Source organism: Lontra canadensis, unplaced genomic scaffold, assembly GCF_010015895.1.
Source record: "Lontra canadensis isolate GAN:19392208 unplaced genomic scaffold, GSC_riverotter_1.0 scaffold59, whole genome shotgun sequence".
Taxonomy (NCBI): Eukaryota; Metazoa; Chordata; class Mammalia; order Carnivora; family Mustelidae; genus Lontra; species Lontra canadensis.
The window spans coordinates 12,569,409-12,595,182 of NW_022631053.1; the positions used below are offsets into that span (position 1 = coordinate 12,569,409).

At 35.6% G+C, this 25,774-nt stretch overlaps 1 protein-coding gene across 3 annotated transcripts in view; it reads right to left on the minus strand.

The window, feature by feature from the left end:
- Positions 1-25,774, minus strand: part of CNTN1 (contactin 1) — a 346,709-nt gene that overhangs the window by 130,535 nt on the left and 190,400 nt on the right. For all 3 annotated transcript variants that reach the window (XM_032877020.1, XM_032877021.1, XM_032877022.1), the window contains 8 exons: positions 19,012-19,144; positions 15,122-15,294; positions 12,876-12,971; positions 10,163-10,369; positions 6,913-7,012; positions 6,577-6,758; positions 1,775-1,899; positions 1,003-1,120 (listed from right to left, as the gene is read on the minus strand). In XM_032877020.1, coding sequence (XP_032732911.1) covers positions 1,003-1,120; positions 1,775-1,899; positions 6,577-6,758; positions 6,913-7,012; positions 10,163-10,369; positions 12,876-12,971; positions 15,122-15,294; positions 19,012-19,144 — 1,134 coding nt within the window. The remainder of the gene's footprint in view (positions 1-1,002; positions 1,121-1,774; positions 1,900-6,576; positions 6,759-6,912; positions 7,013-10,162; positions 10,370-12,875; positions 12,972-15,121; positions 15,295-19,011; positions 19,145-25,774) is intronic.

The following is a 25,774-nucleotide window of genomic DNA, read 5'->3' on the forward strand; positions in this document are numbered from 1 at the left end:
CTAAAGTCAATTAGGCACTGTTGTGACTCAGAGAACAGGGAGGACCAAGGTGAGGGAGAGAGATGGGGGGAAAGGCCAGTTGGTGAGGCAATCAGAACACACACATTTTTTGATTAAGTTCACTATCTTATACAAGTGTGGTTCATGGTGACTGAAAACAATTACAATAGTAATAACAAAGACCAGCTATCATATCAACATACCAAATATGATAATGAAAAGGTTTGAAATCTTGTGATACAGAGACACAAAGTAAGCAAATGCTGTTGGATATACAGCCTCAATAGGCTAGCTTGATGCGGGGTTGGCACAAACCTTTAATTTGTAAAAATGCAGTACTTTAAAATGCCATCATAGGAGGTACACCCATTTTTGGAAAGGAAATGCTTATTCCTCTGGATGGAGAATATGTAAGGACAAGTGTAGTAAAGATTTAGATACTTTTCAATGAGGGGTGGGAAATTCAAATATTTTATTTCAAAGGTTTCAATTTTCATGGAGGAATAAGAAAGCAATACCAAAGTGGGAATTGGGGTGGAGTAGAGAGCTTGAGGAAAACTAAATTAAAATTAAAGAATTTAAATAGCAATTTCAGGCCATGAGATCCAAAGAATACAAAAACTAGCAAGTGTTCAAGATCCATCTGAGCCTGGGTCATAAGCATTGTGGAAGCATCAATCATTGCAACGTGATTTTCAAGCAAATTTAAGAGCCCAGACATAGGAGAAACAAGACTTGTAAAAACTGGCATGTGTAAAGTTTGCTTAAAAATTTTTTGAGACTATTGCACTCCATGTTGCCTCTAATTTGTTTGCTGTTCTCTAATGAAAGAAAAAAATATATATAAAACAGTAATATCATCCTGTCCCAAACCCTATTTCGAAAGTTTTTAACTTTAGCAATTCAAGAAATAATCAAATATGATCTACAGGAACCCTACGATCATGGTTGAAGGCGTTGCTTTCTTTGTGGAAGTTAACAGAAACTAGGAAGGATACTAACCCAAGATCTTCAGCTCCGCGTTTGCATAAATGGCTCCATGTGTGTTTTCAGCTATGCACTGGTACATGCCAGCATTTTCAAAAGTCACATCATACAGTCTCAATTCCCCTTTATGATACTGAAAAGAACACAAAGTAGAATACATTTCCTTGATAAACTTTAATATAAACGTTTTATTTAGGTTTGGCCTCGTTTGACTTTTCATTTAGATACATTATTTTGCCCCCACTGTTAACTAAGTCGAAGATGGTAGGCTTTTCACGGCATGGGAAAGTAAAACCCACTTACCATGCCCAGTGGCTCTTGTTCTAGTCATCCTACTGAGTTGAGAGTCCACTGTTTCCCTCCTGGCCCAGCTGGGAGATTACAGAGGGAAGGTAGAGAAAGGCCCCACTGCTGCTACTTGTCCCCAGGGCTAAAGGTAGAACCTTCCCTCTTACCTCTGTTTCTGTGGGGTCAGGGAAACAGTGGCCAAAAAAAGAGGACAATATCAGGTAGTAGAGATGGATGAGTAGGAAGAAGGGTAAAATGTGGAACAAAGGGGAAAATAAGGAGAGAGAAAGAGAGAGAGAAGGTAGACATAAGATTGCAGAAAGTTGATTAAGCTGAAGATAGTTTAAAGCTCACTTTCTTGTTTGCCTTCTTCAGAGACTTTTTTTTTTTTTAAATTTCAGGGCCTGGGTATCCTTACTCTGTTGAATTTATCCCAGGACCCCTGGAAATGTTGCCTGAACACGGATTTAAGAACTGCACAACAGCTGAACATACATACCGCATATCCATTTTTCAGCCATCGGATCGTAGGGATGGGCTTCCCTGTGGCCACACAAGGCCAGTAGAGATCACTGCCTATATCCACCTCTGTGTCATTGATATGTTCTACCCACTCAGGAAATGCTGAAAAGTAAAGAATATTGTAAATGTCAAATGAAAATCTCAACACTTAAAATAATCTCAAGAATACAAATATTACATTTAGCTGACCTTCTGGAGAATACATCAGATATCACATATGCCATAAAATCAGTGTTAGAGCCTAGGTCTGCAGGTAAAGTTTATCCTACACTGTTATAACATGAAGTAACTATAATTCAATTCATAATTTTTTTCTTTGTGAACCATGTTTGTTAGAAAGTTAATTCATGAATAACAATAAAATAATTGATCTTTTTCTTATAACTTAAATCTTTCAAAATGACAATTAAGGTTTTGAAGAATTATGTCTTCATTGACTATGACACTATGTCTTCCCCTTCGAATAAAGAATCACATTTTATTTCCATTCCCTCAGGTATCCTCCTTTTGATGTAACTTTCATCTAGTAGCCACTGTCACATCTTACTGTAGGATTAGAAAAATGACTTGATCACTTAAGTATTCTTTCAATATTAGAAACTACATACAGTAGTATAATTGCTGAAATCTATGCTTGAGTGCAATCGATGATCTGATTTTCTGGTACCTAAAGAAAAAATGCTAGGTATTTCCCAAAAGAAAATACATTTCTGGAGAACAAGCAAATGAACAATGTGATAATTTTTTTGAGCATTGAAGTTATTTAAGTTAAATTCTTTAAATAAATGCAGGCGAACAAATTAACATAAAATAAAGAAGGAGGTAGGAGGAGAGAATCCTGAGTAGAGGGAGTATTTTATTTTCTTTGAAAAAGAAAACTTTGATATATACATTTTATGACAAAATAACATATATAACTTATAGAAAGTAGTGCATATAAATAAAAAGAACATAAAACATTTCTATGATCTCACTGAACCCAATCAACATTATATGTATATATATACTTATAGTACTATAATCTGATTTAGTATATTTTCACTTATCATTACATTTTTGTAACATGTAGATAGTTATAAAAATTAAATATTGATATGAATACTATGTTAATTGATAGAGGTTTTATTATGTACACAATCTTGGCAATAAAACAGGAATATGAGCACCTTTCCTGCCTTGGCCTCAAACAGGTGACACAAAATATCACATTGAAAAATACAATGAGAAGACTAAATAATTGAATCCACTTGATACATTCTATCTACGATTTAATTATGTAAACTTCTGGGTGTTTGATTAGACCAAAAGAGAAAAAGTGATTGCCCTTGATTAGTAAAGGAGAAATAATAGCTCCCTTAATAATATTCCCTTATAAATATCTGCTCTGTCACCTTGCTTCTTCTAAGGAATTAGATATTAGATAGTTTGGAACTCTGTTAAGAACCTGGAATGCAGTTTTCTTAAGATGTATGAATAAAAACAGATTTGTAAGCTCTAGAAACCTGGTAGAGTGACAGCTTTATCTAACAAATGTAAGAGTCTAACCAGAATTTTCCTCACTTAAGGAGGCCATCCATACATATTTTATATGTACCAAGTGAATTCTATTGGTGTACTTAATGCACAAGTCTGGAGTTCAGAGGAGGTGCCTGGGTCAGAATTTTTGGGGTATAGAGCCTAATTAAAGCCTGGATGATGAATGAAATAATAAAAGTTGTGAATTAAATCAAGAAGACTTTCAGAGACAAACCCTGATTGCTCCCATGTTTGGAGGGCATGAAGTGAGGAGGAAAATGCAAGCAGTATACAAGGACATTAGCAAAGTGTAGGTTCCAGATACCAAGCACAGAAGGTGAATGATGGAGGAGTGCATGGTCCACAGTGGTGACTGCCGCTGTTGGATCAAGTAAGATAGAACTGAGAAGTGCCATCCACTTCAGCAACATGATGTTATTGGGGGTCATGGGAAGAAAGATTCCAGCAGAGAAGTAGGGATGAAAATTAAATAAGAGTGCTTTTAAAAAAGAAGAAAAATGGAAAACAACACTTCTAGAAAGTATAGATTGAATCTGTCAATATTTCTATTACCTTTTGGGGAGATAAAAAGAAGGGAAACAGAGCAGCAGGCAGAGTTAAGAAGGAAGAACAAGAGCCACTATACACGGATGGAAATGATCCAGTGAAGAAAAAAGATTGCTTTTGCTGTCAGGAGAGGGAATCGCTGGAAGAACAGTAAGTGGGAGGGTATAATCAAGCAGAGTGGAGGTGTTGACCCCAGACAGCAGCTGAATCCATAGCAATAAGAGACAGGGTTAAAGATGCCAGTATTGGGTAGATGTGGGGTGGGAGCTTGTGGAAATTCTAATTTGAACTTTCATTTTCTCTGTGAAAGAAGAAGCCAAGTTATCAGCTGAGCATAAGGTTGGAGGAGGAGGTATTAAGGGTTGAAAGGAAATTGTGAAAGCGTGAGAAGATTATCCAAAAGAGTGGGATAAGTGGACCTAAGTGGACCTTGGGAACTGTACTATAATTCCTGGGCAACACTAAAGACCCACTTGAAGCTAATGATCATTAATTTAAAATGAACTAATCAGTGTACTAGTGTTTATCTCAAGTCATACTCAAGTTCCTGGGTTCAGGCCTGGCTAGGTGGAGAGCTAGATTTTTCCAGGGTTAGCCTTTTATTAAGGTAGTAAGACGAAGTAGAGAGTGGTGAGTGCACTGGGATGGTGTGCAGGGGAATGGTAATGATTGATCAGATTTAGAGTAGAGATGAGTAGGGGTCAGGGAACGTGAAGGAAAGTTAAACCATTGGTAGATTAATTGATCGTAGTTCCTGGTATCGCAGGGTATTAGAGAAACTGAACTAGAAAGATAAGAGGTTGAGGTTAGTGAAGAAATATGTGAGATTGAGATTCTAAAGGGATTGTACTCCTTGGTAACAATGAGGTCTAAAGTGTGGTGGTGGGAGTGGGCTGCTGAGGTAGATTGAGGGACAAGATCATTAGAGAAGAGGAGTTCAATGAAACTGAGAGGCAAAGCTACTAAAAAAAAAAAAAATCATAGTCTAAGTTGATTCTGATGTCACGAAGAATGTCAAGAGTAATGTTGTAGTTTATAAGACCTGCCAAGAATAAAAACTTTAAAGAAACAAGGGACGTGGTCCAGATAGATTTTTCACCAGATATTTCAAGGAAAGAAGGTAGATAGCCTAGAAATGGCATGAGGAACAAGAAACACAGTTATATTATAAGTCAAAGGGGATGAGAGCTGTGGAAGAAAAATTAGCGACTATTTGAGAGGAAGCAGTGTCTTTAAGGGAGAACCATGTTTTAGTTAGAGTGAGAAGTTCAGAGTAGAAGTTATGTAGAAGTGAAGAATATAGGGGATTGTGACAATGCAGACTGTGTGTTGGAGAAAGCATGGTGCAAAGGTTTCAGAAATTGGGGATGGGGAAGAGATGGAGACAGAGCAGGACACATGCAGAGCTGTGTGGGTATTAAAGTCCAGGTGATGAGGGAGGCCCAGAGGCCATGGCTTTCTATGCCAAAAGAAACAAACAGGGAAAAGGCAAGATGAGCCTAATCCTGCTGGATACTATGAAATGATGGTGGTGAGGTTGCATCTTGTAGGCCACTGGAGGCACTTATTTCCTCCCTGTGTAGACAGAGGTTTGGGCGGCGGCCATAAGCTGTCTCCTCATTCTGGTATTCCAGTTTGGCTAGGCATCATCTCCCATTTTTCCTATCATCCATCTTTTCAGTGTGGCTAAGGTACCCCTCACCACTTATCGATATCCTGTGTAAATTTCTATAGTGCACTCCCAATTTTCTTTATTACTATGTATGTTTGTGTGTGTGCATATGCATGTGTGTGAAAGTATATCTTATTTCCTGTGTATGCTTGTATAAATTTGGAGGTTTTGTATAGAGTATGAATACAGTATGAATACCTCAAGGACAGAAAGAATGTTTCTCCTATCTACTTCTCCTTGTTCCAGTCATAGCATGTGCCTCTAAGTTGACACTCAATGTATGCTTAGCCTTTAAATGAATGGTCTTATTGAAACCTTGGACATTTACTCAATTGTGATCTATAAGTTTTATATTGTGGAACATTATAGAAATTATTTCAGTCTGAACGGTTTCAAGTGTTCCCTGAAAAACAACATTCCATTCTCCTAAATATAAGTTTATTTCAACATGTCTGAGCCAAATACTTGTGTCAAGAAAATTGTGTCCAAAAAAAAAAAAAGTTTCCTTAGAGTGGTGGTTCTCAGACTGTGGATCCTGGTCTGGTAGCATTAGTATCTCCTAGGACCTTGTTAGGAATAAAAATCTTGGACCCCAAATAGAACTTGTAACTCAGAAACTATGGGAACCATCCATCCGTCTTTTAGCAAGTCCTCCAGGTGATTTTGAAACATATACAAGTTTGCAAGCCAGTGGCTTAGACCAACTCATAATGCATAGTTTCTTCTACAGATAAAAAGGTATTGGAAAAAAAAGAAGAATGAAGGGAATATGCAAGTTACATTAATTGTATTTTCTGAAAATTATTAAGGACACCACTACCAATCCATTGATGTTAGTATGATGGTAATAGTATAAGCCATATTTGAGACTTAATTAGACGTAAGATAGATATTTTCTTTTTGCATAATGCACTATAAATCATTGTTTTTAAACGACTATCGATTATATACTCACCTTTCAAGTATGGAAATGGCTATAAGTAAGATATTGATGCAATGTATAAAAATGGAAACAACATGTCTACCTTGAACATAAATTCTTGCCTGGTGTTTATCCTTTCCTCTGTTGTTCTCAGCCTCACATTCATATGTGCCTTCATCTTCCAGCTGAATATTGAAGATCTTGAGGACAGCCCCAGAGGTGCTGATCTCAGCAGTACTTGGCATTGGTTCTAGGACCTTCCGCCAACGGATATCAGGAACAGGACTTTAAATAGGAAATAACAAAAGCTAAGTGTCCACATTTCAAAGTCAATGACTTTGTTAGTATATGCCTAAACAATTACATCATTTATTTCCTAAAATGGTACAAAAATTAATATATTTCTACATATATTAATAAAAAGTATAAGTATACTTACTTGCCAAGTGCAAAACACTCTAAAGTCACATTTTGGCCCATCAGTGCATATATGTCCTTGAACTGAACTACAATATCAGCAGGATATGGTTTTGTTGTTCCTAATATTAAGAAAAATACAACCAGCCATTAATGATTAGGCAGAATAAATAGAGGTTTTTTTTTTTAAATACTGTGACTTTTATAGAATTACTTCAATATGCAAAGCATTTCTCTGTATAAGTACTGGAAAATACCTGATCATAACACAATTCACAGATTTGTTTATGCACAGTATGTATATAGCATAAATTTCATCAAGCATTTCCAATCATATTGGCTCATTCTGACAGTTCTGTAACTAATCTGACTCAATACACCAAAAAAATCCAAGATGTCTCTAGACAGCATCAAACATGTGTAAACATTGTGCCAGGTGCTACATGGGACTCAGGATGGAAGAGAAACAAGAAAGCAAATGAGAGAGAAGAAACAAACGAAGAGAGAAGAGTGGAAAAGAAAGAGTACAGGCAAGAAAAGAAGGAGAATAGAAGATGTGCATGTGGAGGCACATGCAAAAAGGAAATGAGTTGAAGAGAGGGAAGGAGAAAGGGAAAGAAGAGTGCTTATTCAGACATTACTAGGCTCATCAATATAGTTCCTTTATTGAGTTCATTGAGCACATCTCTACTGCAAGGTCTATTATTCCCTTAATCTTATAGGGGAAAGATATAAGATATATATAAGATTACAGTGTGAATATGTACTTTATACTGTATGATACCTGAGAGACAAATGTCCTAAATGTCCTAAATGTCCTAAAATACAAGCCAAAATGAAAATAAATAGTCTTAAAGAGTGGCAGCTAAGAAAGACGGCTGAATATTCAGGGGCTATGGGAATTTCAGGCAAGAAGGGCATGTGACTTCACCAGACCAGCTCAGGCTGAGGAAACAGTATATTATGACAAAGCTCCAGGAGTATGAAGGGGATTTTTTTTTAAAGTCTAGGAATTCAAGTGATGTCAAAGTATATGTAGATGAAGATGACTTGAACCTATTATCTAGAAGGCTTGAAACTGTGACATCAAACATTTTGAGGCTGATTTTCTCAATGAGTAACCACTGATGGGTTTTGGTAAGAGAAGTAATATGAATATCACCTTTGGTTTAAGTAGAAAGACTTGTCAGAAGTTTCAGAGAATGGGGCTTGGAGAAGAGAAATACAGAAGAAAGTCCAAGGGAAGCTAGGTCATTACTTCTTGCAAAACAGGTGAGGGCTTTGAGCAGTGGGAACAAAAAGGAAAGAACTGATCCAAGTTGACTTTGAGAGGCAGAATCAGCAAGACTACCCTTTGGGTCAATGTTTTCTTGAAGAGTAGATCAAAGATCCAATTCATTAGAATCACCTGGGATGCTTGCAGAACCTACAAATTCCTGGGTCACATTACAGACCAGCTGAATCAGTGTTTCTGGGTTCCAAATTTCTGCAAATTTCCCAAGTGCTTAAATACTACCTGGGGACCACTGGATTAGCTGTCTGGATGATGAGGGGAAGAGAGTATATGATTAAAAATGCTATCCTGAGTTAGAAACATGACGGTATCACCAAATGAGACAAAGCACACCAGAAGTTTTAGAGATGACAGATGTGTCTGGAACATTTTGAGTTTAACATTCCTGAGAACCTTCTGTATGACAAGTCCCAGAGGTAGATAGAATTAAGTCTTTTGGAGATAAGAATGTGGAGTCATCTCCACAGGGATACTGTTGAAAAGGTTTAAGTTGGTGAGAATATCTGGAAAAAGATTAGAGAGAAGTATAAGAAGGAGGAAGATGTGGGGAAGGATCCTGAGGTAGGTGGGAGATAAGGGAATGGTAGGAGTTGGAAAAATTAGGAAAAGAAAGAAGAGTTCAAGAGAGGTATAGGAGATCAACAGTGTCAAAGTTTATAGAGAATCAGAACTGAAAATCGTTCTTTGGATTTAGCAAATAAGAAGTCATCAAGACTGTACTGAATACAAAGGAATACACAGAGGGAAAGGTATGGAGGAGAGTTTAAAGATTCAGAAAAAAAGCAGAAAATAAGTGATATAGGGAAGTCCCTAAATCAATTAAATGTTAAATGAACCAGTGAAACTAGAGAAATTAGCTAGAACACGAGGAGAAACTCTTCCTCCACAGAGACAATAGTAAGAAATAAATAGACAAATTTCTTGGGTAGAGTAGGAGAGAAACTTGAGGAAGTTTTTACATGATGACTCCTTATAATTCTATAACGTAGTGGATGAGAGCATCTCCCAAGGTTGTGGAGAGACAAAAGAGCCAGAAGTCAAAAAATATTTATTGAATTCCAACCACATGACCACAATCAAGAAGAGTGGTAAAAATGGAATCATGGTGGTATGATGACATTTTCCCCACTGTAATACCCTACTTAGAGTGGAGGCAGGAACCAAACCTGACTCTGTGAACAACAAAATCCAGTATTTCTTCAGAAGCCTGAACCCACTGACATGAGTGGTAACAGCAGGACTGTGATAAAAACAATGTGAAGTAAGCAAATATATTAAAATCTGATTCTCTTAGGAAGAGAATGCATTTAAAAAGGAATGTAGTTCAACTGGAATCTTAGAAGCCATTCAGGTCCACCAGTGGCCATCAGATATGATGTACTATATGTTAGCTAACAACATAATAAAAAAAGATAATAATAAAAAATAAATAAAATGAAATTAAACATCTACATAAATGTATAAATAAAAGAATATTATGAAATAAAAAACAAATATGGTACCTATGCTACTTACTCATAGTAGAAAGGCAATTTATATACTTATTTGCTTCATATAAATAGTTCCTTAAAAATATTGAAAGAATACAACTGCATTTTTTCCCCAATTCTGTAATCACTGTAGTTTCTGTTGATCTCATCATTTGTTCTCTTTCATGAAGTTACTTTGGATATGAAAAAAAGCAAGGCCAGTGATTCCCCCTGTAACTAATATATGGATATTTGGCTAATAAATCAGAACCCTATGCATTCTCTGAACTAGAGAAAACCAGTCCAAACTCAACCATCTTGGCGGTTTTTGTCATGTAAATCTCTATCAGAAAAAGTAAGGAATGACCAAGACTTTCAAAGTGGGTGTCTTCTGTTTGCCCTGACTGAATAGCTAGCTAGTCTTTCCACTGGATATTTCTTTTCATCACTATAAGTGCTCCATGAGCAGACAACCTGCAAAAACACTATGTAACAAACAAGATACTTACGTTCAGGTAGTGGAATGAGTGGGATAAATTTGCTGAACACGCTCTTTGTAATAGAAGGACTGGATACAAAGCAGGAATAATTGCCTTTGTCTGATGCCTCAACATTTGCAATGTAGAGATTTCCATTTGTCTGAGACACAAATCTTCGTTTATCCATTGTGATAAATACAGGAAATTCATTTAGAAGCCAGCGGTAGCTAAGATCATCTGGGAGGAAACATTGTCTTCTAAATATTAAATTCTTCTCCAAAAGCAAAAATTTTGTTTTCTAGGAACAAGCCAGGGCATAATCTAATCTAGGCTATTGTAGAATAAATGTTGGAAGTAGACCAAGACAAATAGTGCAAATGTTCCAAAAGCTACCATATTTTGAGTGAATATAATCATGGTGCTAAGCAATTATATTTATCTTTCTCTCTCAATTATTTTATGGCCTATTAATATTCTAACTTCTATTTCATTGATAAAACTCAGAGCAGTTAAATGTTTTGCTTAGAATTTCATAATTGGTAAGCAGAATTGGGATTTTTAATCTAGGTCTGATAATTCTCAAACTCATGACCCGTTTTCCTTACTGCATTTAAAAAAAAAAAAAAGTTTGCTAGCCACAGTGTCTTTATATCTTTTTTCCTTTTATACTCCTATTTTGAATTACAGATTTAGAATTTCCCCAAAGTCTTTTATTAAAACAGTAGCCAGACCCATCTCTCCATAACTTAAGCAATGTCATTTGACTCCTCTTGTCAAAGCCCTCCAAAGTAAATCTCACTGAAGTTAAAGCCAGTGTAATTACTACGAAATATAAAGTCCTATGTGATATAGCTCTTGTAACTCTCCAGTTTCATTTCCTATTACCTTCTGTCTTACGCACTCTATTCCAGCCCCTCTGGCTTCCTTGGTCTTCCTTGGTAGTTGCATTTCATGCCTTTGTTGCATCTGCCTGCTACGTCCTTCCCTCACACATCTGCGCTGTTAACATCTTCATTTCCTTCAGGCCTTTATTCAAAGTTACCTTCACAGCATTGTCCTTGATAAAAGTTCAACCAGCCCTTTAACACTTACTCTTCCCCCTTCCCCCGCACAAGTTTTTCTTCCTAGTGCTTACCTACCAATATCTAGGCATAATATACCTGTTACCTATGTATCTTGTATATTGGCTGTCTCTGCCGGTAGCAAATCTCTGAGGGCAGGTGGATCTTGTGTGTCACTCACTGGGGTATTCTTGTGGCACAGACAGTGCTTAGCACACATAACTGTGTAACAAGTACTCCCAAGAAATTTGTTGAATGAATGAGCAATGAAATGAAGCCCATCGAGTGCTGAATGTAGTCAAATGTGGTCATCGGCTATTTATGATCATTTATTTCATTTGTGGGAAATGCTGTGGAGATGAGGTGATCTTTCCCCCATAGTTTTAGCAGTTCTTCAAAGAAAAAGACTATTCTCTCACTGAAATGTTGTTACATCATTTTGAATTCTATGCTTCTCCTATACTTACCATTGAATAGTCCTTCTGTTTTACCAGAGAGAAAATTGCTGACATTTGACATATAAACAACCAGAATTTATATACATATAATTTGGAATAGAATACATATAGATGTGTATATATAATTATATACATAAGCATATATTTTATGAGATGCATTATACATTTACATATGTTCACCTCTCTCTATATATATCATCAATATATTCCATACAAAATGATTTGTAACATCCTGTTCTTTATGGGGGGGGTCTTTAAAGTCAAATTTATGACATAATATTTGAACTCTAATAATATAAAACATTATTTTTTCATTGTGAAAAGTAGTATTTACATATTATTTCATATTGATAAAATAAGTGATATTTGATAAATAACTGGTATTTGATAAATAAGTGATATTTGATAAAACAAGTGAAAATTAATGAACATATATAAGGCGCTTATCTTTTTTTTTTTTTTTAAAGATTTCACCCATTTATCTGACAGACAGAGATCACAAGTAGGCAGAGAGGAAGGCAGAGAGAGAGGAGGAAGCAGGTTCCCCACTGAGTAGAGAGCCTGATGCAGGGCTCGATCCCAGAACCCCAGGACCATGACCTGAGCTGAAGTCAGAGGCTTTAACGCGCTGAGCCACCCAGGCGCCCCAGGTGCTTATCTTTTAATTAGCACTTCAGTGGCTTTTATTTTAGCCATATCAAATTACAGGAAACATATTCAAAGGTCCAACCTTGCTACAGATGACACTTAATTTAACCCCTTTCTAAACTGGATTATTCTTGTAGCTAGGTGCTCCTAAATAGATTAATAATATATTATATCTTTATCTTTTTCTAGCATTTTTATAATTCACAGAATATTGTAGGTGTAATATTTTTAATGAAATGATGGACTAATTATATATCACTCCTTGGCACTGTTCTGTTCTAAAAATAACTTGTAAAAAATCTATCATATTTTCTCCTGTATAAGAGGAATGTTAATGAGGACACAATCTAACATATATGTTGTTTATAAACCAAAATGATTACAGATCTTTGGAATTAGGGCCAAGTGACTAAAAAGAGCCTGGAAGTGTCTCTAACCATTTGTAAGCAGTGCATGACAAGGTTTAGGCAAATCTTGAGTCTTATTTCATCATAAATGTACCATTATTGTTAAGAAAATTAAAATGTAGCCATTCATTGAATAAATGCATATAGTCACAGAGGAATTTAAATTTACCTGGAAAATGGTACGGAGGATCGCAGAGAAGCACCATTCCCTTCCCTTCCTTCACCCTGACCTCAGGACGCTCCTCAGGTGGGAAAGGGTCAAGATCTAATATGAAGGCCAAAAAGAAAATATTCACTTTCTAGTCAATAGAAAAAGATTTTCATTAAATTTTATCTTTCATCTACTAACTTCCTTTTGGATGTGATACTTCTCAGCTGGTTTGGTGGAACCTATGAAAGTCAATTTCCTATTTTCACATGGTGGCATTTGTATGTACTCTAAGACTTCTGTGGTAAACGCCCCCGATGGATATTGGTAGCAGCCTGCATAAGTATTCTGACAACCCTAAAAATTACAATATCCTCAACTTTTTCTTTGGGTTCAGGAGGAATCTCAGTAAGGGTATCTGGAAATACAATGGGGTTAGGCAAACCCAGGAATCTACCAAAGAAGAAAGTAAAGAGGAGTGATGTTCATTTGAAAAGTATATTTCTCTTCCTGAGGAATGACTCAGATGTGGTGAAAGAATAAGGAAAAGTAGGATCTGACTTTTTTTGGGTGAATGTCACCATTTTTTTTCTCCTTTTCAAATTCTGAGTTTTCCTTAGTCTCATTTCCTTTATTCTTGTCTGTTTATTTAGAATTCACTTTTTGCTTGGTTTCATGATACTCTACTATTTGATTGTTCCTTTGCTTTACTGGTGCTCACTCTGCTCAACCCTGCTTCACTTCCTATCTCTTCTCTATGATCAGTACTCGAATTATAGAATCAGATTTTTACTTCTCTCAATATATTTATGTCTCTGAAACATCATCATTCTAATTGTTACCTTTTTGCGGAGAGCTCTTCAGATCTCCATCTCTAATTCTGATGCTTCGCTTGAACACCACCCCATACCCAAATACTTGGCTGACATTTCAACAACAATAACTTAATGTCATCATAACCTCTGCATGTGAAGACATCATTTCAGTGCTTCCTCCCAACCTTGAAATTGGTTTTACTTGCTCCCATGTTTCTGCTCTTTCATTCAACTTTCCTTTAAAAAATACTTAGGCCTTTTTTTTTTTTTTCCTTCAGTGCAATGTAATCTATTATTTCTTCAAGGATTGTGTATATTTATTTACATTCACATTGTCACCACATTAATTGATTCTGACTGCTCACTCCTTGCTGGTAATCACTGCCACAGAGGTTCTCTTAAAACATCGATTTCATCCTGTAATTCATTTTGCAAAAGATTTAAGTGCTGACTTATAAAATTGCATACAGGAGATCGTCTAGTCCAACTCCTCTTTCAATGCACAATGTTCTTCTAGAATAGCTTCTAACTTTAAGTTTAGCACAAGATTTCTGAAAAAAAAATTTTTTTTAAGATTTTTATTTATTTATTTATTTGTCAGAGAGAGAGCGAGCGAGCACAAGCACACAAGCAGGCAGAAGCAGAGAGAGAAACAGGCTCCCACTGAGCAGAGAGCCCAATGTGGGACTCGATCCCAGGACACTGGGTTCATGACCTGAGCCAAAGTTAGTGGCTTAACAAACTGAGCCACCCAGGCGTCCCTGAAAATATATATATATATTTTAAAGATTTTATTTATTTATTTGACAGACGGAAATCACAAGGAGGCAGAGAGGCAGGCAGAGAGAGAGGGGGGGAAGCAGGCTCCCGCTGAGCAGAGAGCCTGATGTGGGGCTCGATTCCAGAACCCTGGAATCATGACCCGAGCCGAAGGCAGAGGCTTTAACCCACTGAGCCACCCAGGTGCCCCGAAAATATTTTTTTTTTTTTATGATGGCCTTCATAAGGAGAAATTTTAACTTAATTTAAACTTAAAGTAATTTGATTAATTTAATTTATTCCCAGTAAGGTAAATTACATACTACAGGATAAGATTCTGTCAGGTAGAGTCAAGCTCTGGAGATCACAACTGTAATGTTATAATAAAAGAGAAAAAGAAAGAGAGAGAGAGAGAATGCATGGCTTAGCACTTCCACTGATGCTAGTTATTCAAGACCCTTCAGAACATGGCCTTAGTTTATTTCCCAATACCCCTCAGGATGCTTTGCTCTCTTGACATTTTTTTCTCCACACAGTTAAGGCCCACTGATCATATAGGACCCACTCCATCTGTGGACCTTTTCTCTCGTTTTCTTTTCATCTTGCTTTTTCTTCTTGTTGAACTCTTATGATAACATTTAATTTTTACTTCACTTAGAAACACTGGACCTCGTTAAAGTTACAGTTACTTACATCCAAAGCTCAGGGTTGCTTCCGTGCTTCTGACCATCCCATAGTTATTTGATGCTAAGCAGTAATATATTCCAGCATCTTTCTGTTTGTCAGGATTGTTGATCACAAGGTTTCCACCCACCATGCTGTACCGATCACTGGTCAGATCAATATCCCCATTATTCATTCTCCATCTATGAAAAAGAAAAACAAATGTCATATCAAAGGTCATAGGCCTGAAAGCAGCAATACTGGCCTAATATTATTCTAAAATAATATGGGTACAGCTCCATGTGAAATCAGATGATTAAATTGATGACTCAGTGTGGTATTTCTTCACACCCTATAATTCTGAGTCTCTGGGCTCATGATTTATAATTTAGTTCATGCACAGAAAGGTAAATGTTCAAGTGCATGAAATGTGTTCTCTTTATTCATGAGGCATCGAAGGGACAAATATTTTGTTGAATTTTGCTACATTGTTTTCTTAGCAGATATACATAGATTATAAATGATAACCTATGTAAGTATTACCTAGATTCATGCATATCTAGATGTGTTGCATAATATATTAAAAGCACTACTCTAGCAAAAGTAAAATATAAAATATCAGTACCTGATTCCAAATATCAGAATAAATTTCCAATAAAACTAATTGAAATGAGGATTCTACTCAGTAAATGTCATACTCTGACCACTAGAGGTCGATCACACAATTTGAAAATTGTAAAAATAAATTGGATCTTTTGTTTCCATGCCTGAAATATAATGTTGCAGGTATATTTAGAGGAACTGTGTTACAAATAAACTGACTAAAAACAGGACTCGAACTTTCTTGGTGAGATAATAAGAAGGATAAATGTAGAAAATAGTTTTCAATTAAGCTGACCATGTATGTATTATACTCATTCTCTTATCAGGATTCATGTCTTCAGCAATGTTATAGGCAGGAGCCATGATAAAATAGTGGGCTGTGGCCTCATGGCTCTTGCACACTTATGATCAGGGTCAGAATCTTACCAAAAGAAGCCTAATGATTTTAGAATATCTTTTATTAAATCAAATTACTGGAACATTTTAGTTTTAATTTTTATAATGTAGGAGGAAATTGCAGAAAACTATGCTTTTGCATTTTGAAAACCTACCAAATTCCAACCCAAGGAGTATATCTTCCCCCTCCCCACATTGATGGCAATATTGGCTCTGCTCAAACAATCCAATGTCAAGTTGCTTAGCATTTGCCAAGGCAATTTGTTTCCCTATTGAGCAATACCAATTGTTATTGACTCCAAATTTTTATTTATTATTGACTCCAAATTTTTATTTATTGCATTATCTCCTCTCTAGTGGATTTGAGTATGCCTTTGATGTCATATAATGATTGAAATTTTGCTGTGTTGGGGTAAGTTCACTGGTTTACTTTGTTTTCAGGAATGTATACTGTTGTTGTTACTCCTTTCAGATAGTTTTAAAGGCAAATTTAGTGGTGCCTGGGTGGCTCCATTGGTTAAGCCACTGCCTTCAGCTCAGGTCATGATCCCAGAGTCCTGGGATCAGGTCCTGTGTTGGCCTCCCAGCTCCGTGGGGAGTCTGCTTCTCCCTCTGTCCTTCTCCTCTCTCATGCTTTCTCTCTCACTCTCTCTCAAATAAATAAATAAAATCTTAAAAAAATAAATGCAATTTTATTAGCATTCTCATTATTTTGAGGGTCAACACAAGATAATAAAAGCTTCAAGGCTGATAAGTATAAGGTAAAGTTCCCTGTTGTAACTTTCAGGGTGTTGCCATGAATAAGAAATTATCACTGAACATGCCATAAATATAAAACTACTGTGTGAATGACACATTGCATGATTACCAAGGTTAGTATGACTTGCTCTGAATATTAAGTAAAGTTTTAAAACTTCAAATGTTTTTTTCCATCAGACAAGCTGCATCATGAGCTGAATTTTTTCCCTTTTTATTTTTTCCTCTGTCAAATGCAGACTGCCTTCATAACAGAATTAAGCATCTACTTTTCCTTTCCAGCTGTCTACATTAATGTGTAGATAGGCCACCATCCTAGGGACTTCAGTGCCGGTTCAACCTATGGGAGGGAGTTAGTGAATGTATTTGTTGGTCAAAGTTTTGCCTTCTTATTTTACATTTTAAATTTTGGTAAGAACACTTAATATGAGAGCACTTATATGAGGTATCTAAAAGAGTCAAACTGTAGAAGCAAAGAATGCAATGATGGTTGCCAGGGACTGGAGAAAAGAGGAAAAAGGGAGCTGCTAATTAATGTGTATAAAGTTATAGTCATGCAAAACTTTGCTTCTTAATGATTCTGTGGGGTAGATGTCGGGTAGGCACAGCAAGAAGCACACATTTCTAAAACACTATCTGAGAACAGTCTCTTCTGTTTTGTTGCCTCCATTCTGATCTGCTGTTTCCATGTATGAATGTCAAGGGCAAGGTGTAACAAAATAAGTGAGATCACTGAAATAGCTTTTGAGATGTTATCTCTCAAAAGCTATATAGATAGATACAACCTGAAAAAAATTACATGTTTCTTTGAAAGCCATAAAACCTGTGCTGTGTTTCAGTCCTGGATCTATGATTTACTAACTCTGGAGCAAGTCAATTTCCTTATTCATTATTCAGCTTCCTCTCCTATAAAATTATGTGCTTAGATTAGATCTCCTCTACAGACCCTATTAGTTATACTATCCCATATCCATAACTATGTATATAAATGCCCATACTGTGTGGCTTCAGGGTAGAAATAAGTCTAGCCTAAGAAATATTTTCAAAATAAATGTGTTACTTATAATTAATAAAATATCTTATTTTGCATTCCCATGCATGAAACTGAAACAATAAAAATAACTTCAAAGGGACAGTGTTTTTATATCTAAATTCATATTTTATTTTAAGAGTAATTTTGTAATTTAGACTCTCTCCTGAGAGTCTCTTGAACTCAAGAGAAAATTAGTTCAATTAGGATTAAATTTATATATATTATTATAACTTCTTATAACAATAGAAAGTTGTTTTTCTATTGAGAAAAAAACACTATGAAAATCAATCTTGTTGAATGACAACCTTCAATTAAGTTAGCTGACATTGACACACTAGAGCTCCAATTTCCCTATCAATCACTTGCGTTGTCTTCATGGAACCATTTCACAGGTGAAATTCAAATCCGTTGGTGTTTGGTTAATTTTTAAATCTTATTCTTTGTATCAGACTAGAAATAGTTAGTATACTTTTCTGAACCATCTGAAGCAGAAAAACCCATTGTTACCTTAAAAGTTATATTTTATAACATAAATTTCCCAAACATAACATAACATTTAAAAAACCCCATAAATCCCACAAAAAAACTAGAAAGAGATATATTGACATAGATTACCTAATTTTAAGAAATTTGCTATATTACCTGGAATATAGATTTGAGACCACTGGAAAAAAGTGGTGCTTTCTAGAATTATGTATGTAAGCTCTCTAAATGTAGTTGATAGAGAAATATTATCTATAATATGTGAGTTATCCAGATTGCTGCATATAAGAACATTTTATCCTCAAATGTATATATTTAAATCGTGTATGATTTTCATATAGCCTTATACATGTTTAATAGCATGATCACCGTTGGACAATTTTTAAGTGGATAATATGAAATGGCATTGGCATTATCTATGCAGGAAAGAGGGAATGGATTATTTGCACATATTTAAGAAAACTTACTATCACTGTGGACATTAAACAACTCTATTTTAATAACTTACATGCCAATATTTCTGTTAATATTCCTGCATTTTGTTAACAACCTTATATTAGAGCTTTCTCTATCAGTACAGGGTCACAGATGCTCATCTATAATCTAGTTTGATACTCCATTGTAATAAAAGAGCAGTGAAGTACATTACTTGTAAACTGGGAAAGGGCTGGCTCGTGCCCTACAGTTTAGTGAAACTTTTCCTTCTGGTGATTCCTCTGGATAAATGGTATTTATTGGCTGCTCTTCAAAAATTGGTCCAAATCCTTTATCTTCCTCAGAAACTACAAGAAAAATAAAATTATTTTACAATGTGCTCTTTTATAAGTCAAAGAAAATTTGGATACATTTAAAAAGGTTTTGGGAAAATGTTAGAAACATCAAATCTCCATTTCCATTTGAAATAAAGATATTTGCCTCCATAATCCTGAGGAAAACATTCAGGTGCTTTATTCAAAATTCTTTTCTGTCCATCTCTCATTATTTCTCCCAAGGCACCCGGTGTTGTCATGCTTAACTACTTATAGACCCTCAAACACGTCAGGCCTTCATGTCCCTGAGACTTCACAACATAGTTTTTCCCATTTCTGGAATCACCATCTCATTTTTCTCCTCTTAAAACTCAAACAGTGTTTATGACTCAGCCATGTTTAGTTTCTTCAGAAAGCTTCCTCTCACCCCTTCTCGCTTTAGCTGGTCCTCATTTGTGTTCTCACAACTCCTCACACAACTTAGGGTACTTAGCACACCTTCTGTGATTCTTGGTACAATCGTCTGTTCCATGAGACTGTAAATGCTTGGAACAGGTGGCTGTGTCAATAATCTCCCAGCTAGCTGCCAACCAGTCTGGAGCACAATAGGTGCTTAATGATTTTTTGATAAGAGAATGGATGAATTTCTAGAAGCTCTGGGAAATTAGTCTCTTGTTTGTTTTATTTTTTCTAAACACGTGACCAGCATCTGTACTCAGTAACATCTAGGACAGTCAATAAACAAATTATTGGGATCTGACCAACTGGTTCAGAATACATCACAAGCAAACCCTAAGTTGGGAAGCAGCTGTTTCTCTGTACGGGAACAGTGATGCTTCGCAGCAGGATGCAGAGAAGAGAATCACTCATATGACATCAATGCAGCAGCATTTACAGAGAAGAGCTAAGAGCCATATGCCCCACATGAATTAATACTAGCATGTGTGGCTAGGAAGGAGGATATTCCTAATAAGATCATTAAACTGTCTCTGCTAGAGGAAAAGCTATGGTTCACTCCTCCAAATATTTTTTAGGAGAGAGTTTAAGGCAAACACCACAGACATTTTGTCTGCTCTGACAACAACCTTGAAGACGAGAGCTTTGTTTCAGCTTCCATTAATGAGCAGTTTCATTATACCATTTAAATCTTGCCTCAGGGGGCGCCTGGGTGGCTCAGAGGGTTAAAGCCTCTGCCTTCCGCTCAGGTGATGATCTCAGAGTCCTGGGATCGAGCCCCACATCGGGTTCTCTGCTCAGCAGGGAGCCTGCTTCCTCCTCTCTCTCTCTCTCTGTCTACTTGTAATCTCTGTCTGTCAAATAAATAAATAAAATCTTAAAAAAAATTTTAAATCTTGCCTCAGTACTGTTTACAATGCCTTTGGAAAAATTATTTAACTCTCTAGACCTCAATATCACCCTTTACAAAGTGAGAATAATAATAAAATCTATCCCATTAGACACTGTGAGAATTATTTTGAGGCAATGCATATAAGACAGTAGTGTACCTGGCTCACAGTCAGCATTCAGTAAATACTGAGTGTGTCAATGTTCTTTTGAATTTGCCAATCCTTTCAAGATTTGATTTATGTATCTTATGCCTATCTTAACATATGTATGTATATTTATATGTATATGTGTATCAACTCATAACATTTCTAAAAGTAAGAGGCCATGTTTTACTCACTTTTGTTGTTCTGGTGTTATTAGTGTTGTATCAACTCATATTTGTATACATGCAGGTGATCAGAAAATCCTTAAGTTAGTTTCTTCTAGTACGAAGCATTGATTTTTCTAAAATTACCTGAAATATTTCAAGGTGAGATGCCTCATTTTTTGTTTGGAATTTGCTGATATTGCCATTCAAGAATTTACAGACCTCAGTTCCTTCCCTATCACCACCCTATTTCAGAGAGCAAATTGCTGGATCAAAATCGAAGGAACTGGAGAAACAGATTTAGTTTCACCAACGTACTTCCCCTAACTGTTGTTTTATGCAAGCCATTTGTTCTATGTGGAGACAACATCTAAAAAAAGAAAGGAACAAGCACACATGCCCTAAGGGCCCACAAGCCTAAGACCACCATAAATAAGATCAAAAATTCGAGGTGTTCACAGAAGCCCTCTGCTAACGATTTTGAATGTCCTGCTGTGAGCAGTGTCTAGTTCCATATCCTTCTCAAAGTTGTAAAAGCCAAAAATGCATACAATGTTTTCTGCTTCACTTCTAATAATTTTCCTGATGATGCCCAATATTTCCTGGCCTTTTAGGATATAACCGCACACCAGGGGAAATGAAGAATGAATCCCAAATCACTGACAACTATAGACTTTCACTTGGATGTCGGCTCTAGATTTTTCAATCTCTGAAGGAAATGACCTTGTACTTATCTACAATAAAAATCATATGCCATTTTTCTTCCCATTTGAACAACTTTATAAGCTCTTCCTTGAGTCTCTCCCAATTGCACAGCTTTTCTGATTGGAACAATTTAGTAACACCTGCTAATCTGGAGATTCTGTTGTTTCTTCCCAATTCACACGAAAATGTTTAAAAAGCCAAGCAGAGAAGGGCAATTTTATCAAAATATTTAGATTCTCTTCTTGAAGACAAGATGACTTCTATTCCAACTCTAACCCTGATCAATAACAATGTTAGTGTGAAATTTTTCAATTTTTAAAAACTTAAGTAGACCAGATATTTAGAGGGTAAAAAATAAATATTATTTAGAGAAGCTTTAAGCTCATAAGTGTCTTCTGAGTACATTGTATTTATATAAAAAGCCTGATGATGAGTTTTTAGACACAATACAAAAAGTATGATCCATTAAAGAAAAAAAACCAAGCTGGATTTTATTAAAATCAAAAAATTATGTTCTGTGAAGGACACACTCAAGAGAATCTCAGGTGTTCAAGTTTAGGGGTTTTCCTTTGGGTTATTTTCAACTTGTATTCCACAAGCAGCAAATTGGAGAGACTTGCAACTAACAAAATCCCTGTTTTATTTAGTAATAGGGACTTATTAGTGATTACACACTACTTCACAAAATTTGTCCTCATCTCAAAGGTGCAGGGTTGTGTTAGTTAGAACCTCTTTAACATTATTGTATTTCCAATGTAGAAATAGCCAGTCCCAGGCTGTCTAGCATCTGCTTCCACAGTGCCCTCTGGCAGTGCCATTAGAGAAGTTGTAATAACCCTAAATTCACAATTTATAATTTCATTAGCTTTCTTGAAACAAATACTTTTTTTTTTTTTTTAAGATTTTGTTTATTTATTTGACACAGAGATCACAAGTAGGCAGACAGGCAGGCAGAGAGAGAGAGAGAGAGAGAGAGAGGAAGGGAAGCAGGCCCCCTGCTGAGCAGAGAGTCTGATTTGGGGCTCCATCCCAGGACCCTGGGATCATGACCTGAGCTGAAGGCAGAGGCTTTACCCCACTGAGCCACCCAGGAGCCCCCGAAACAAATACTTTTATCACTCTGAAGTAGTTATGTTCATACAAATTGGCCTCATTATTTAAAGTACTGTATTGCACCTTCAAATTCAACGAAGACATAAGCAGACATCTACTTAAGGGTTGAGATTAGATCAGTAGATTTGCATATTTTAATTAAATGTATAGTCTTAAATATTTCATTTCATGGGGTGTCTTTTAATTTTAAGGCATATGCTTTTAAGACAAATGTTGGTCAGCTTTTATAAGACTGAGGGTGTTTTAAGTAGCTTCTTCAACTTAATCATATGCATTAAAAATAATTTAATTTTTTCTAGAAAAGATAACAGCAATGAAATTTGCTATTGAAAATAATGGAATGTCACATAATAATAATAATGAGACTATATCTCATTGCCAAGCAATACCTCTGGGGGCATATGTAAAGAATTTGTGGGTGAACTGCGTTGACATTTATATGCCAAACTGGGTAATATTAGTGCCCCATGCTATTTTTGTTTCTTATGACAAGAGCTCTTTATAAATTATATGTATATACTTCTTCATACTCCACTTCCATCTGGCCTTTATAGGAACAGACAGTGAAACATTCGGGGGATAAAAATATGAAGCTAATTTCCGCCAAAATACTGGATTTATTTTTCACATTGAGAGGACATTGCATTTAAGATACTTCCCCTGGATCATTCTCTAGGTCAGAAAGTGGAATAGGACACACTTCACATTACAGTAGTACTTCGGTTTTATTTCACAAATATGTGTTTTATGCTTTTGTAAAATGGTCTGGCCTAAATAAAACAATGTATTCCATTAGACGGTTTAGCAATTACTCTACATATTTTATTTGGGGAATGTATTTGGACCCTTGAAAGACAAATGACTCAAAAACAAGCATCTGAATTGCATGGGTATGCTCAGTGAACCTCTGAATGTTACCCTCATAACCCCCTTGGAGAGTATCTGAGCTTATCACTGTTCTCTCAGCTAGGGCACTCAGGTGAGGGGAAAATAAATTTCTGGGAGAATACAAGGCTCAGAAAAGGATGCATTAATGCAAGCATTACACTCTCAGCCAACAGAAAATATATCCTTCTTACTGCTTTTTTCTCCAGCTGTGGAAGTAATTAGGTGATAAATTATGGTGCTTTGGATGTATTATGGGGTTACAGGGCACACGAAACAAAAAATAGGTATTATGTTTCAGAAAAATAAGATTACTTTTTAAATACGTGCCCTTTTTCTTACTGGGTAGATTCTTCTAAAAAGGAGCACAAAATTATAGATGGCTTCTCCAGCTAATTAAAGGCAGCATTTCAAATCACTCTTTCTTTTGATCTGCTTTTAATGAAAATTCACCAGTTTTCTACCACATAATGGTAATCTTTTGGAGACGTAAGTTCATTTCTTAAATTTGATCATGAAGATTAACAAGAAAGGATGAAATCGTATAGGATTATTTGTTGTTAAATTTACAAATGTAAACAACAGGCAAAAACTACTGCTTTTTTCTGTACCATTCTCAGTTCCATCAGTAACATAATCAGTTTTATTATTTAAAATTATTATGATATTATTCACCTCTCACTATGTGGAGATGGTCCACTGTAATCTTGCTATTCTATTTTATTTTTGAAAATTGAAAGTATAATTATGACTTGTACTTGAGAGATTTTTTATTCATTTTATATCTATTTTGAAACAAATTTTATTTCTCATTCTGTAATATGTCATCTCAATCTGTTATGTTATAAAAACATTATTCTACATAAGGGTGTTATAAGAAGAGTCTCAGGAAAAAACTATTAGAAAAAAAAAGCAAAAAAATTTGAACGGAGTCTAATACTGGGATTTTTACAATATTTACAATGTTACAATAATTAAGGGATGGTGAATGTTACAAATCTCTTGAAACAATAAATTCTCTAAGTCAGACACTATTTAAATTGTCTCAAAGGATCATTTTTCCTCCTGTCTTCTCTGTCAACCATTCCCCACTAATAAGGGAACAAGGATGTTTAGAGCTTGGACGTTGAATACTCAGGTGTTGAGATCCTTAGGGTCTTGGGTAATACATGATTCTGCTGTAATTTGCCGTAACTAAAATACAAAGGAATTGGTTTGAAGAACTTGTAGCAATCAAATTGTTAGAACAAAAACTGGGGTCATGTTAGCAGAAAGACTGACTACATTTACCCTTGCATGGCTTTACCTGCCCAAGAGCCTATCATCTGATGGCAGCCACTTCTTTGCCTGAAGGTCCACAGCTAGAGCCTCCAAATACTGTGTTTTCTTTAACTGTCAGGCATCTTGCCACACCTACTTCATGTATACCCCACTATGTGCCATGCTCCAGTTGAAGGGCCTGCTTTTATCACTTCACCTTCTAGGCTATCTCTAGTCTCTTTTAATTGATAACAGTGACTTTTATAACAGTGACTATTATCACAAAATAATGATAAGCTAGTGAATGCTATAAAATCATAATTAGAGATAGAAAAATGCTATATGAATGAAAATAATGCTAAGTAATTGAAGGGATCCTAACTGAAAAAATATGAAAATCTGGATAAAGTACTATAAGGACACAGGAAATTCTGTATCTGCTCTCTCTTCAGAATTCTAATTTTCCTTGATATTTGCTTGAAGTATTAGAGTCATATGATAATCCCATTCTATCAATTAATGATTATTTCATTCTCTAATTCCCATAGAATAAGTATTATACTGCTATTTTATCTCTTCCCCTTGTTTTTAATCTCTAAATTACAAAGGAATTAAAGAGATATTTTTTTCATTTTAGGTTAGGCTAGGTAAAACTTGGTCCTGAAAAGCTGTATCTTATTATTAAATTAAGAAAGATCATAATTGAGAAAACCATCTAAAATAAATATTTACTATCACATACTTAGTTACTAATTAAATATCTGAACATTATATGTTCACTATATTGAACTTAGTTGTATTCATTCTTTTATCTCGATTGGACACAAGTTGATTTCATACAATCCAGAAAAACAAAAAAGGAAGAAATTTTTAAGAGACATGGAAAAGTGTGGAGTTAAGGTTTGATGATTTTTTTTTTAATAAGCCTTGGTGTACTTTATTTTTAAAATAAAAATCTATGTATTTTTTAATGCATATATTTTATTTAAAAGCTAGTCACATAGGCTATTATGATTATTATGTAGTAATAGTTAAAAACTATTATA